The sequence below is a fragment of the Aplysia californica genome, unplaced genomic scaffold (assembly GCF_000002075.1).
Source record: "Aplysia californica isolate F4 #8 unplaced genomic scaffold, AplCal3.0 scaffold00146, whole genome shotgun sequence".
NCBI lineage: Eukaryota > Metazoa > Mollusca > Gastropoda > Aplysiida > Aplysiidae > Aplysia > Aplysia californica.
In genome coordinates, this window is record NW_004797416.1 from 724,692 (window position 1) to 739,083 (window position 14,392).

Consider the following 14,392-nt stretch of genomic DNA (forward strand, 5'->3'; position numbering starts at 1 on the left):
ATTGCATCAGTTAATTTCAATATTTGATGAGTGTTCTACACTAAAATGGTTAGTGACCTGAAATACAACCCACTTAAAAACAAAAAAATACACAATTGGGTTTTCAAATATTTATATAAGTTTTTGTTTGTAAATCTACATTAGAGGGGCACCCAAAATATAAAAATAATACACATGCTATGACTTTCAGATGAGTAAAAACTGGAACTCTTAAATGCCCACATAGTGCATAGATTCACACGTCTCAACACAATACCACTCACATTAGAGAGTTTCCCACTTATAAGACTCGCCAAGCTTCCTGGCACAAAATGTTTTTAGTAAGAGTTTTAGGGCACTTGCAACACAGTTAGGCCACATAAATGCCAGATATTAGAGGTGTTACAAATGAGTAAAAAACACAAAACAGAAGGAGGAGAGATGAGGACAACAGACATTTGAGAGAAAAGAAAGGGCAAACAACACCAGAGCACCAGCTAACCACCCACCCTGACAGAAACAACTTCAACGGACTGTGATGTATAAATCAAATAATTTTATTATTGGTTTGAAACCCATTTCAACCCTATGAAGTTAGACAGAAATAGCGCCTCCCAATTTAATGCCCTCCTCCGATAGGACCGAGCAAACTTGATGTAGAGACTTGAATTTCAATATTACCAAAACAACCTATGTTCAAGAAGCCCACATTGTGAAAATCCGGGCCATCCTCACCGTGGCCCAGCATGATACATTGATAGACTATTAGACAGCCCAAGCTGTGACATTATGAGAACATCTTCAAACAAGTAAAATCCCCCAAATCCCACTTGGTTCTCGTCTGGTATTTGTTAAGACAGAGAGTGTACATAAACTTTAAGAATTCTTTGAACACAGATGCATTCACGGACAGTACAGTAGCACAATCAAACACCCATAGTGATCATACCACTACCATCTTTTTACTATCACAAGACAGATACATACAGACTACACACTGATGAACATTGACCTTCCTATATCTGTACAAAAAAATATTGATATAACTGTTGCCATGGAATCAGTATACAGTAACTGGTACCAAAAACTGTCACACATTAGACAGTATAATCAGGTCTGTTTGGAAACAAGAGAAAGTAAAGAAATGCTTAACTGCTTTTTTGCCTCATCACGAACTTGGTAGGTCATGAAAACGTGTAATTTTTAGCTTTGTGCAATACCATGGACGTCATGGAAGTAAGCAAAATTTGCCGCTCCTGGTTCCCTATATAACGTTACATATACGTCACACTAATCACCTGGTTCTAATTCTTTTAAACGGTTTTAGCCATAAGCACTGTATGGGTATGTACTCCGGAATAAAAAATGTGCATATCCGTACCAAATTTGCTAGTATTACTTTACTGCTAGGCTTGCAAGTGATCAATAAACACAGGTCTAGTCTTGCAGACGGCCGTCAGCTCTTGCAAAACGTAATCGCCCAAATGATTTTTAAAAGGTGAGAAAGATAGGGAATATAAACCCAAATGTCCAAATTATGTCATATGTGGACAAGATCTACACCATGAATCCATTAGCACTGAACCAACAATAAACACACCCCATCATCAAATTGCTGAAAATGTCATCACATGAGGTCACACCTAAAACATTAGAAAACAGATGATGCCGTAGCCAATCTTACAGGTACCTCTCATTGTCTTTGCTTGTATGCACATGCAGCAAAAATAGTGCACCATGGACTTTTATTCTTTGTATATTGTACAAACCCCAATACCTAAATGAAGAACCCCCTTCCATTAAACCTCCCTCAACAGTGCAATAAAATGTCCACCTCACACCACATGGTAATGGTGTGCACCACCCACCTGACAACCTGAAATGACAAGACCCCCCACCCCCTATCACTAACATCCCTATATCCCTGATCAGGACTCTGAGACTGCAAGCAGATCCACTTCAACAGCAGTTATATCGTAACACATCTTGTCCAGCAATCTTTGCATGTAATAGACTTTAAAACTTCTGTAACACAAAACATGGGGACCACAAACAAACACTGAAATACAGTGACTGTAGGGAGGGGGTGGGGTGTTAATAAACAAGCAAGACAACAAAGACAACAGTCCAAAAAATACAAAGGAGAACAAAAATATTGGAGAAATACCAAAGGAGGTGGGGGTGGGAAGGGAGGTAGAGCATCAGCGTTTTTCCGCTTTCAGTTTTGGAGGTTTCAGATTTCCTTTCGAGCTTTTCTTTGGCTTCTTGTTCCAGGTCCTCCAGCTGTCCACCCGCCCAGACCGACTCGCCTGAATCAAATAAACAACAAAACATTTAGAATAACTATATGTGACACACAAAAGACACAACATACAAAGTGGAGTCCATCGAAGAATGTTAAACCAAAAAACAGCAGTAACCCTAAGGAAAAAAAATTCCGCCATTCTTTTTCTCTCTGAACCGACAATCCGGTGATCCCACACATTTTGGTTAAGGCAGACTCTACCGCAACTGAATGCCTGATGTGACAAACATACAAATACAGTTGAACCTGTGTAAGATGGCTACCCATTGTCAAGGAGAAAAGTGGCCTTATAAGACAGGTGGCCATCTTAGGCAGGACTGATCAAGATGAAGAAAACAAATCATTCCTTTCTGAGGTCCCAACCAAAAGGCAGCCCCACTGTTGTTGTTGTTGTTGTTTTCGCTGGGTTTTATTTTATTTTTTTAATTTTGTTGGTGCTTTTGTGCAAGGGCGACAATAAAATGGAAATGTGTCAGACAAGGAGGACCAAGTGCTATGGCACAGGTAAAAAAAACACATGGGGCGCCACCACTCGGAGAACGAGCGACACTTCTGTCACAAGTTCATGTCAACATCCATTGTTACTTTGTAACTGACTGGGTAAACAGTGACCACTCCTCTCACGAATTGTTTATGAGATCTGGGTGGGGCTTATGGGTTATGAGCGAGACATGCTGATAACACGTCTCGGTTTTGAGGGATCACACGCTTCCCACACCTACAGCTGAAAATGTGTTACCTATTGGTCAACAGTGGGAGGGGCCTACGCAACATGATCAGTTGGAGGGACCACCTAACAACAACGACAGGGGAATGGATTATGACGGCTCCGCCACAACGCCAGGGGTCAAAGCATGATTTATGACAAAACGTAATGGAATCATTAAGGTGGCCATCTGAGACAGGTGTAATAGGGTTTGTTTGTTAAAATAATGTGGCCGTGGCCGCGTTGGACAGGTGCCCGTTTTACAGTTAAATTATATAGAAAAAATGCAAAGGAGGAAATGGAAAGTGGCCATTTGTACAGGTGGCCGTCATGGCAGGTCCGAATGTAGTAGAACATATAACCAGATGTAACAAACAAACAGCACTGCACAATTTATATTTCAACCAATTTGACTTTCTCCTGAAAAACTAAAGCAAACATAACCCAAAACTAAATGAAACCCCTGAACGAACAACACAACATATATCTCGATGTTACTTCTTTTGGCAAATACAAACAACACATTATTAATTTTTGCCTTAGTACACAGAAGCTAAACATTATGATAACAGCCATTTAACGCAAGGAAACAGGCAGAAACTGCAGATGTACAGAAAAGAAGTAGGACGTTCAACTGCTGCTCTTCAACCAATCTTATTCTCCTGAAACACAAACAACACAATATATAATAATTTCATTGAACCTCAATCTCCTTAAACAAAGAAACAACACAACATACAAATAAATGCAAAATACAAACTACAACACATAACCTAATGTGATTCCTTCTCTTGAAAAACACAAACAGGGAGGGAGGGAGGCAGGGAGGGAGGGAGGGAGAGAGAGAGAGAGAGAGAGAGAGAAAGAGAGAGAGAGAGAGAGAGAGAGAGAGAGAGAGAGAGAGAGAGAGAGAGAAATGTGCTCAGACAATTTCACCTCAAAGTTTTTCTGCCATTCCTTTTCAAACTGTTTCTTCTCTTCTTCCACTGCTTCCTCCTCTGCTTTACGTTTCCTGTAATGACAGCAACATGAAAATTTACAAAATTACTTCTCCAAACACCAGTATAGCATTACATACAATAAAATATACTTGTCAGGTGTAAATAAAAATATACTGTTTCCTGTTGCAAAGTCAATTGATCTTGTCAAACAGAAATCTTTTTTTTTTTCTTTTTAAATTTTATTTTAATCCTTACAGCAATAAGTTATTTCTGGCCCTCACTTCCCACTAACCAAGATAATACTGAAGTCCTTGACCCCTCAAGCCCAGCCAAAATACTGATTATGCTGTGTTCTCTAATCAGAGGTATGCACTATAGACTTTGCAAATGTCATATATACTGTCATTATTAACTTTTTGAAGACATTTTAAAATTGCTACACTGCTTTTGCTTGAAATTTTAGATAATAACATGAAATATTTTTTGGACAGATTACGGTAAAAATACCCAACAATGTTTAAATTACGGTAAAAATACCAAACTAAGTTTGAGGTGGTCAGCCCCCAGCAAATATATGGAGTCTCTGGACTAAAATATATTTATATGTTCCTTGAATTTTGTCTTTGTGAGATTTATTTTAGGACTAGTGGCCTCAAAATAAAAAATAATCACATTAAATCAAATGACACCCAAACACCAATTGGCTGCATACCCTGCTATAGGTAACTTCATCAGGTTCCAGCCATTCATTTGAAATACAAGAGTTTATTGTCAATGAGGATAGATGATCTGGGACGACCAAATTTACCATTTTCTATTAGCATGATCTCCTAATGTGACGAATCCACGAAAGCACATACTTATTTTCCCTTGATAAAATAAAGTTATGACCCTCTTTTCTGCATCCTTTACCCTATTTTTTCTGCTATCATACCAACAAACAGAAAAAAAACCCAACCAACTCTTTATCACATAAAAAATGGCACTCATGCACTCAACAGGTAAACATGCATCATTTCATTAGCTTGGAAAAGGCTTGTAAAAATCATAACTGTCTACAAGTTAGACACGCTTGCTACCCAGTCTACCAGTGACCAGCTATCATTAACCTGACAACAGCAAATGGAGATGACTCAAATTAAATGCACATACGAAGAATAAAAAAAGAAGACACCAGATAAAAAATCTATCACTCATTCATGAAAGTAAACAAGTTCTGAAAGCACTGAGTCAAATAAAAAAAGTTAACAGGAATGAAAGTAAATGCGGTCAACCTTTCATGCATGTCTTTGGCCTCTCTTTCCTGACGTAGTCTTTCCAGGTCGGCAAACAGCTTACATGTTTGTACATATACAGCGTGACGGTACTGAAAATCAAGAACAGAAATGTAGCCACTGAAAAAAACATGGGTTTTCAAAGCGTGTGCATGAAAGGAGGTCACAATTCACAGCTCAACACACCAGTTCTCATTTCTGTACTTACATGTGCATTTGATTTCCAACAAAAAACATGTGAAATAAATCATTGAAGACTACAATCCTTAAACACAAGATATAAAAAATCTTGACATAGTCTTGCCATTTTCTGTTACTTACTGGAGCACGCAGTAAAAGTTTATTTCTGTAACTCATGTATAATGCAGAACCTAGTGAACTTTTCTTACAAAACCTGTTCAATACAAAATCCTATTTCAAATTACCATTAGATGTTGTACTAACAACGTAACAGCAGCATGTTAACACATCAAACTTCCACTGAATTCAAAAGGAAAATATCTTAAAATGGATATTCCAACAGAGAATTTCGAGACTCAATCCTGTTTGTCTTCTTTTATTCTGCTTTTTGTTGTTTTAGTAAGAGTTTTGCAGCACTGGCAACACACTAAGGTCATTTGAGTGTCAAATATTAGAGGTGTTACAAGAGAGTAACAAACACACAAATGAAGGACGAGAGATAAGGACGATAGATGTTTGGTAGGGAAAAAGGAGCAAACAACACTAGAGCACCCGCCAACCACCCAGTTTCATTCTGTCCTTCAAATGAAAGTCCCCTACACTTTAACACAAAGAGGTTGGCTAAACTTCTCTCACTTTGTTGCATTTTCTGTAAGTCTGGAGAGTATGCTCAGCTTCAAGACCAGACCACCTTAAAGTATTTGTGAATGTCACAGTTTAATTAGCTGTGCCCCGTCCTCAGGTGGAAAATGAATATCTGTTCATGTTGAGATATCTTATAGTAGGCTTCCAGGTGCCTGTCTATATCAACTAATTACCAAGGTCACATTCACATGTGTCAATCGTGACTTTCTATTTAATTGTGACATGAAACGGCATGCCGTCTCCTTCAGAATTCAACAAGACAAAAAAGCAATCTTTCTGCTTCCCTTTTGTAGCAGAATCTATTTATTGGAGAAAACTTCCCATCAAACAGTTACCGATTTTCAACAGGAAGTTTCAAAGTGAAAGTTAAAAGCAATCTTCTATTTCAATTCTGCCCTGTGACCTTCCACTAGATCTAGATCTACTAGCGACGTAGATAAAAATAGCAAAAACAGAGACAATTGTGAAACTGGTTTTTTGCTCCAGCCCCACAAAATCAGGATCTTATCTCAAGGGTTACCTCACAAAAGTAACTGACATTGGCTAAAAAGTGTTTCTTTTCACAATTCCTCTTCAGAATTATTTATATTCCCATCTACGTATGTAAAATCATGTTTCCCTGTATTTTTGTCTCATAAGTGATGTGTTGTTGATGGGACACGAGTGGAAAGAAAATAGAGAGGTTTTGAAGGGAAAAAATCTACCCTTGTAAATTTTGACATATTAAAAAATCTATAACGAAAAGGAAAAAAAAAAGAAATTGAAAGGTTGGGTTGTTGGGGTTTTTTTTAATGATAAATTTCAATTAAAGAATACTACAACATATTTTGACCATTCTGATATTAATAAAAATGTCTTTCATGAAATTCATATATGAAAATGCCAGAAGTGGAGGGTCTCTAGAGTCTCATGTGGTAAGTAGTGAGTGAGTTAAAGAGCTTAGGTCCCCTAACCAAACATTGTGTGTTTAAGTCCAAGGATAAGAACACAATAAAAAGACAGTGAAAATTCTAAACTCACTTTGTCAACATTGTCCTCAGGAACGTCTTGTGGCTTGCCTTCTTTCTTGAGCTGCTTCTTTTTTAGGCGAATCTGTTTCACAATGATAAATCGAATAATAGAACATCATACAATATAATATTAATATCACAGGGAACATACATCATAGAAGTTAACTGCAAGACCATTGTCATGCTGGTCCAACACAATCATGGTAAGACACAGGAATTGAAATTAATCTGCGGAGTAAAAGTGAAACGGTCTGAAATAGACTGAAGATTTAAATAGACACCTATCACACTTTTCTTTGTGGCAAAAAACGTTTAAATGCCACAAAAGTTTTGGGAGCAGATTTGCTGGGGCATCCTCATAACTACAGTTAAACCCGTGTAAGACGGCCACCCATTGTCAAGGAGAAAAGTGACCGTATAAGACAGGTGGCCGTCTTAGGTAGGACCGATCAAAATGAAGAAAACAAACTATTCCCATCGGAAGTTACAATCGAAAGTAGCCGCATTGTTGTTGTTTTTGTTGTTGTTTGTTCTTCTTATTTTGTTGCTGATTTTGCACAAGGGTGACAATAAAACTAAATGTATCAGACGAAGAAGACCGAGTGCCATGTTAAAACAAACACATGGGTCGCAACCACTCGGAGAACGAGCGACGCTTCTGTCACAAGTTCATGTTGACGTCCTTTGTTACTTTGTTACAGACTGGGTAAACAGTGACCACTCTTCTCACGTACGATTTGTGTATGAGTTCTGGGCGGGGCTTATGGGTTATGAGGGATCACAAGCTTACCTCACCAGCAGCTGAAAATTGGTACCTATTGGTCAACAGTGGGAGGGGCCTACGCAACATGATCGGTTGGAGGGACTACCTAACAACGACAAGTGATTGGATTATGACGGCTCACCCACAACGCCAGGGACCTGTGCACAATTTATGACAAAACGTAATGGAGTCACTAAGGTGGCCGTCTAAGACAGGTGTTATTGCTTAGTGTGATAGGGGTTGTGTGTTAAAATATGGTGGCCCCGGCCGCGTTAGACAGGTGCCCGTTTTACACAGTTAAATAATACAGAAAAAACGCAAGGGGGGAAATGGAAAGTGGCCGTTTGTACAGGTGGCCGTCTTATGGAGGTGGCTGTCAGGGCAGGTTCGACTGTATATGATACCGTACAGAAATTGAACAATAAATGAAATACAAACATCTAAAACACAACAGAAAAAGATCCTTAACACCAGGAAAATGCTTCGCAGTTCTGCTACTAATAAAAATCATGTCAACAGGCATGTCACTAACCCTGATAAAATTTTAAAATATCTAAGAATGTTTCTTTCTTACACTCTGGGCTACAGAGCAAACTTGGTTCAAATTTCAAGGCTTTGATTATGTTTCTTGGGTACGACTATGTTTCTCGGCCATGGAAATGTTTAACTTACCTTTTAAACAAATTTCAGTTACAAGGCAATAACAATGTTACTATGTCTATCTGCAACTGGACCAGGCCAATTTTAGACAGTCATGAAAATTCTCCAAAATTCCACTTTTATATTATTATAGAAACTAAGACTGCTGGACACACGACATTTTCGTCACCGGCATCGACAGCTCCTGTCTGAGATGTTATTTCTTACCGTGGCAAAAAAGAGTGTAGAAGAAAATAAGCTTGAAGATATAATGGCTTGTCTCCAGTATTGAAACTTTCACCATTTTTCTATCATATCTCGAGAAAATTCTATATTCTGATTGCCTCATAATATTTGGTCTGAAAATGTCCCATAACTGCTGATTTTAAGCAACTTCAATTCAATACTTTCTTCATCCGCTAACAGAACGTAAATAACAAGCTTTATTTCTCTGTTTTTCACCTTAAGCATATACAGTCGAACCTGTGTAAGACGGCCACACATTGTCAAGCAGAATAGTGGCCTTATAAGACAGGTGGCTGTCTTAAGCAGGACTGATCAAGATGAAGAAAACAAACAATTCCCTTCTGAGGTCCCAACCGAAGGTTGCAGCATTGTTGTTGTTGCTATTTTCGTTGGTTTGCTCTTTGTTTGCTTTTTAAAAATTTCGTTGCTCATTTTGTGCAAGGGTGACAATAAAACGAAATGTGTCAGACGAGCAAGACCGAGTGCCATGTTAAAACAAACTAATGGGTTGCAACCACTTGACCCGGAGAACGAGCGACGCTTCTGTCGCAAGTTCACGTTGACGTCAATTGTTACTTTGTTACAGACTGGGTAAACAGTAACCATTCACCTCCCTTACGATTTGTGTATGAGTTCTGGGTGGGGCTTATGGGTTATGTGGGATCACATGGTTACCTCACCAGCAGCTGAAAATGTGTTACCTATTGGTCAACAGTGGGAGGGGCCAACGCAACATGACCGGTTGGAGGGACTACCTTACAACAACGACAGTTGATTGGATTATGACGCTCTCCCAGAACACCAAGGGCCAATGCATGATTTATGTCAAAATGTAATGGAGTCACCTAAGGTGGCCGTCTAAGACAGGTGTTATTGTTTGGTGTGATAGGGGTTGTCATAGCTGCCACTCAGGAATTTCAAAAACAGAGGAAATTCACATGAAGGCGTATGCACACTCTCCGAAGGCCGCAATAAAACCAGTGAGATCCAGGGGCAATATTCTGAAACATCTATCTTTTTGGAAGGGAAAAGAGTTATATTGGTTAACCATACCGAATTGAAATGTATTTGAAAAAACCCCCCAAAAAAACTAAGACATTAAGCTGACTAACAAGCATTTGACCCAGCTTGGTGACTAACAATCCAGTGTTTATTGCCAACTAGTGTCTCATAAAAATATTTCTTTCACTTTAGACTTGTGCAATGATGTAGAGCAGTATTGGATTAAGGAGGCAACACCTTTGCCGCTGTACAACAAGATTTCTTTATCGCACCAAATGCAAAGCGCAGCATCTGGCTTGTTCAATTTTCTAATGAACTTTTGAAGTTGGACACCGTCTACTTTCTCAATCAAGCTCCATTTATTTTAACATTCTGCATCAATTTCTGTCGGATTCCGTCTTTTTCAATGACAACTCGGCGCGCTATCGCCCCAATGCTTGATCGACAGTGTCGCTCCACAATAAACAAAGTGAAACTAGCGCTAGGCACAGATTGGAAGTAGGAATCTAAGGCCGGACATGTGCAAGCCACGTTTTTATCTCACTCCCAGTTCGGTGTTTTCCACGTGTAAAAAAAGTATCACAATTTGCGATCAAAAGTGGTCCTGCGGAGGAAAGAGGAAAGTAGAGGGAAAAACTAGATGAAGCGGAGTTTCCACTATTTAGCAGAGAAGTGGCAGCTATGGTTGTGTGTTGAAATATAGTGGCCATGGGCGCGTTGGACGGGTGGCCCTTTTACACAGTGAAACTATATAGTAAAAACGCAAGGGGGGGGGTGGAAAGTGGCTGTTTGTAGAGGTGGCCGTCTTACAGAGGTGGCCTTCATGGCAGGTTCGACTGTAATATATATGTTTTGTTACAAAATCCTTAAAATGAAATTTTGGTAGCAGTCCCAACAAGAAATGCGTAAATAAAAGGAAACAACATCACAACCCACCATTTCATCTGTTCTGGTCTTTGCCTCCTCCACCACTTCACGGCATCTTTTGAGACCTTCCTCATTCTCCAGTGTTTTGTAGGCCTTGTTCACAGCTGCTCAAACAAACAAAAAAAACACCCAAAAAATGTTTTATGAATGTAAAGTAAGTAAGTGTAATGGTTCAATGCCCCTTTCAAGACAGTTGGCTAATTAAAAAGATAAGACACATGTCAATTGGGTTAACAGCCTTGAAAACTCCACAAAACATCTCAAGTTCATTAACTACTTGATGGGAATTTAAACCAGGGCTATCCGCTCCGGAGTCTAGCATGATACCGACGGAGCTAACAGAGTGCTTTTAATGAGTGTGACGTCCTTATCAGGTTCACACCATTTGAAGCATGGTGCAGGTTGTAAGTACAGTCCAAGTTGTCTAAAACAGCCACCACTGTTAAGGAGAAAAGCGGTTGACTTAAACAGGTGGACGTCTTACACCGTATCATTATACAGGGTTCCAACTCAACAAGTGGAAAAAAATTTCTCGTTTTTTTTCCCCAGGTTCCCTCCTGGATTTTGCAACCATTTTCAAAGAGTTTTTTTCTTTTCTAAAGGAAGTCAGAGCAAAGAAGTAGAAATAAAGAGAAAAGCAAGATAAAAATCGTACCATGGTCATGGACAGTCCCTTTCCTTGGGGTTCTAAGATAAGTGTAATGTTAAGAAAGGTGGGGGGTACTTTCACTGTTGACTTGACTCTTGCAAAAACAAAAAAACCCCGACAGAACGTGTCATAAGCCTTGGATCTTAAATATTAATTGTACATCACTGCACAATTATTCAATATGCCGCACAACTGTGGGTTTTTTGGGGTAAAAATGTTCTCATTTGATTAGGTCATCACCTACAAAGCACAGGTGCAAGAATTTTTAACACCTTGTCACAAACTAATGTTGGCCTTTCTTCCAGCTTATGTTTTTCTAAGGGCAAAGTGTTACTGAGTGACTACTAGGGCTCAGTGCACAGAGGGTGTTAAAGTTAGCTGTGCATGACGTAGTGACGTAGACTGTCGGGATCTGATTTTTCCTAACTTAAACATCGGGAAAGTGGGGACGGGTTGAAAGTCGAACAGCTAATACATTTCTTTAAATCTGAATCCGGGGCAGGGAGCAAAACTGACAATTTTTTAAAAAGTGAGCCTAAACAATTCTGCCAAATTCATAATTCTTGGCAGCCCTTTGATTTCCTGGCTTTCTCCCAATATATTTCCATTTTCATGGTGCTTTCATTAGAGCAGGTTTGACTGTACTTTACAAACTCCATCCCATCAGCCATTCATAGAGTACACTTTTGCTTGCTAGAGAGTTTTCACCATAGCACAGCCACTCCAGTCAGGGGACATAAACAGGAATTTCTTGTGTCTCAAAAGACAAAGGAGGCAGCAGCATCCCTCCATGAGAATGTCTCAGCGGGGATTTGAACATGTACAAACTGGGATCTACACATGTGCAGCCCTACAGCTATATTGCAAGACAACCGTTATGATACCCATCATACTTCTATCAAAATTTGGAACTGAGCCCAGCATAGACTATTGGATCACAGCCACACATATGAATGACTACCACATCTCTGCCCATGATATTATCAACAAAACTTCTCGTATCATTATTGAAAAACGTTTTCAAAATAAAGAGATTTGAGCAGTCTAGATCCACGGCACAGGAACATAAAATGGAAATAAAAAGCTATGACTCTTCATGTCACTTCAATGCCAAAGAGCAGAACGAATTCTTGAGCTCAACCAACACAAGCAACATAAATTATGGGATCCCGTTTAAAGCTGATACCCACAACAGGAAACTAAAAAAGTTGTAAAAGGATTGGGCAGCTAAATAAAACTTGGCCTGTTATAGTGAGCCACATAAGAAAAAGCAGTCCCTTTTACTGTTATTTAACATGCTGAAAAATCACTCGAAAACAACTCCTGGACTATTTTATGAGTAAAATTTTATTTTGGTATGGACAAGCTTAAATCACTTTGACCGATCGTGATTTTTACACAAATTTATGAGAAAATTCCAATTCCAAAATTTGTCATCCATGGCATACTCAAAGACCTTCATAATACGAGTATTTGACAAAATTTGCAATATTTAGAGGATTCAACTGTTACAAATAGCACGCAAACAAATAGTAAACAAACAGTAAAGATAGTAAAATGAATGAAACCTAAATAATGTTTCAATTACATACATAAATGCTCATATATCTACAGAGAATGTTTTGACTAAAGATCAACTATAATATACTTCTACCTTGCAAGTAATATCAAAACAACATATAGACAGCCCTCTATTTGTTACAGGTTATAACATGTCTTTTACTTTACTTTTCCGATCCAGTGGCCATCTGGGTTCTGGCCCTTCGGCCTAAAAAAACATATCTTTTCAATTCATGATTCCTTTCCCACACACAGAGACTACCAGTCTCCATGCACAGAGAAAATGTGGAAAAGAAAACAATTACAAATTAACCCTGGAAGCACGCACCGTTTTACCGGAAGTAACCTTCTCCAAATGCCCCGCTGCCACGACCGATCAGTTGTAAACATGGGGGTTTGACGGGAGTATCAGCTGAGTTTTATACCTGCTACTGAAAAATGACCATTTACGGCTCAACAGAAGCTAACAGACGTATAAAACCATATCTTTTCTCAAAGCTGATAGAATGAGCCATTCAAAATTGATAAGCGACCAAACAATTACAAAAAAAAGCCCAAAATGTGATGAAGTCGACAAATAGTAGAGAAGCACAGCGAAACAAGTTCAAGTAATAACACATGGCATGTAGTCCTTCAGCTGGACCGCATCATTTTATCAATCGATATCTGAGCCAAGGGACCCGATATGAAGTCAAAACGACTTGCAAACTTATTGGTCACTATTTATAACTTTGACCTGAAATTTACTACGTCATTTAAATATATATAAGGAACACTGAAATTTTACATTAAAGAAGGTCAGGGTCTATGCCTTTTATATAGGGCCTTCACGCTTCCCAGTCAAAGTAGGTCGGCTCCATATATAAGGCCATCATGCTTCCTGGGTAGCCCGGCTCACGCCCTACATATAGGGCTGTCACGCTTCCAGGGTCAATAGCTGCAGTATGTTCATAACAAAAAGTGTTATCAGGTTACCTTCAAATGATTTCTGAGCTCTGTCTTGATCATCTTGGTTTTTATCAGGATGCACCAATATAGACATCTGAGGATTATAAATAAAATAATATTTTTTAAATATGTTATACACAAAATTTCTTATGCTTGAATAAAAAGAAGGATCAAAACCACATTAATTTAATAGAGCTATCGCATCACTCAAGATGGGTTTAAATGATGAGAAAAGTTACGCTACACTAGGTATTAAAACATAGATCTGCATCTGAAGTACAAAAGGTATGTGTTTTATCATCCCTTCTTTTCATAATTTATATGGACACAATAATGCAAGACGCAAACCAAAGCCTCCCATCCTGCATTTTCCATGCTCCCAAGCACAGGGATCTTAGGTGGGGACTATTGTAATTGAACAGAACGTCAGAAAAATTAAGACACAATTTATAGTGAAAAGGAAACTTTTTCCTACAACTGGTGCTACATGGAAAAATTTAGACTAAGCACATAACTACCAAAATATTTGACACATTCAGGCAAATGTCGCTTTTCCATACACTTCAACAAAAGTAGACAAAACATGAAGAACCATCATCAATCTCAATATATCCCCCC

General features: G+C 38.8%; 1 protein-coding gene across 1 annotated transcript in view; it reads right to left on the reverse strand.

Moving 5' to 3' along the window:
* Nucleotides 1–515: 515 nt before the first annotated feature.
* Nucleotides 516–14,392, reverse strand: part of LOC101847953 (dnaJ homolog subfamily C member 8) — a 21,733-nt gene continuing 7,856 nt past the window's right edge. The window contains exons 4-9 of the mRNA XM_005097100.3: nt 13,802–13,868; nt 10,627–10,721; nt 7,051–7,122; nt 5,206–5,297; nt 3,927–4,002; nt 516–2,288 (exon numbers count right to left, since the gene is read on the reverse strand). Of these exons, the coding sequence (XP_005097157.1) occupies nt 2,181–2,288; nt 3,927–4,002; nt 5,206–5,297; nt 7,051–7,122; nt 10,627–10,721; nt 13,802–13,868 (510 nt within the window). The 3' untranslated portion in view covers nt 516–2,180. The remainder of the gene's footprint in view (nt 2,289–3,926; nt 4,003–5,205; nt 5,298–7,050; nt 7,123–10,626; nt 10,722–13,801; nt 13,869–14,392) is intronic.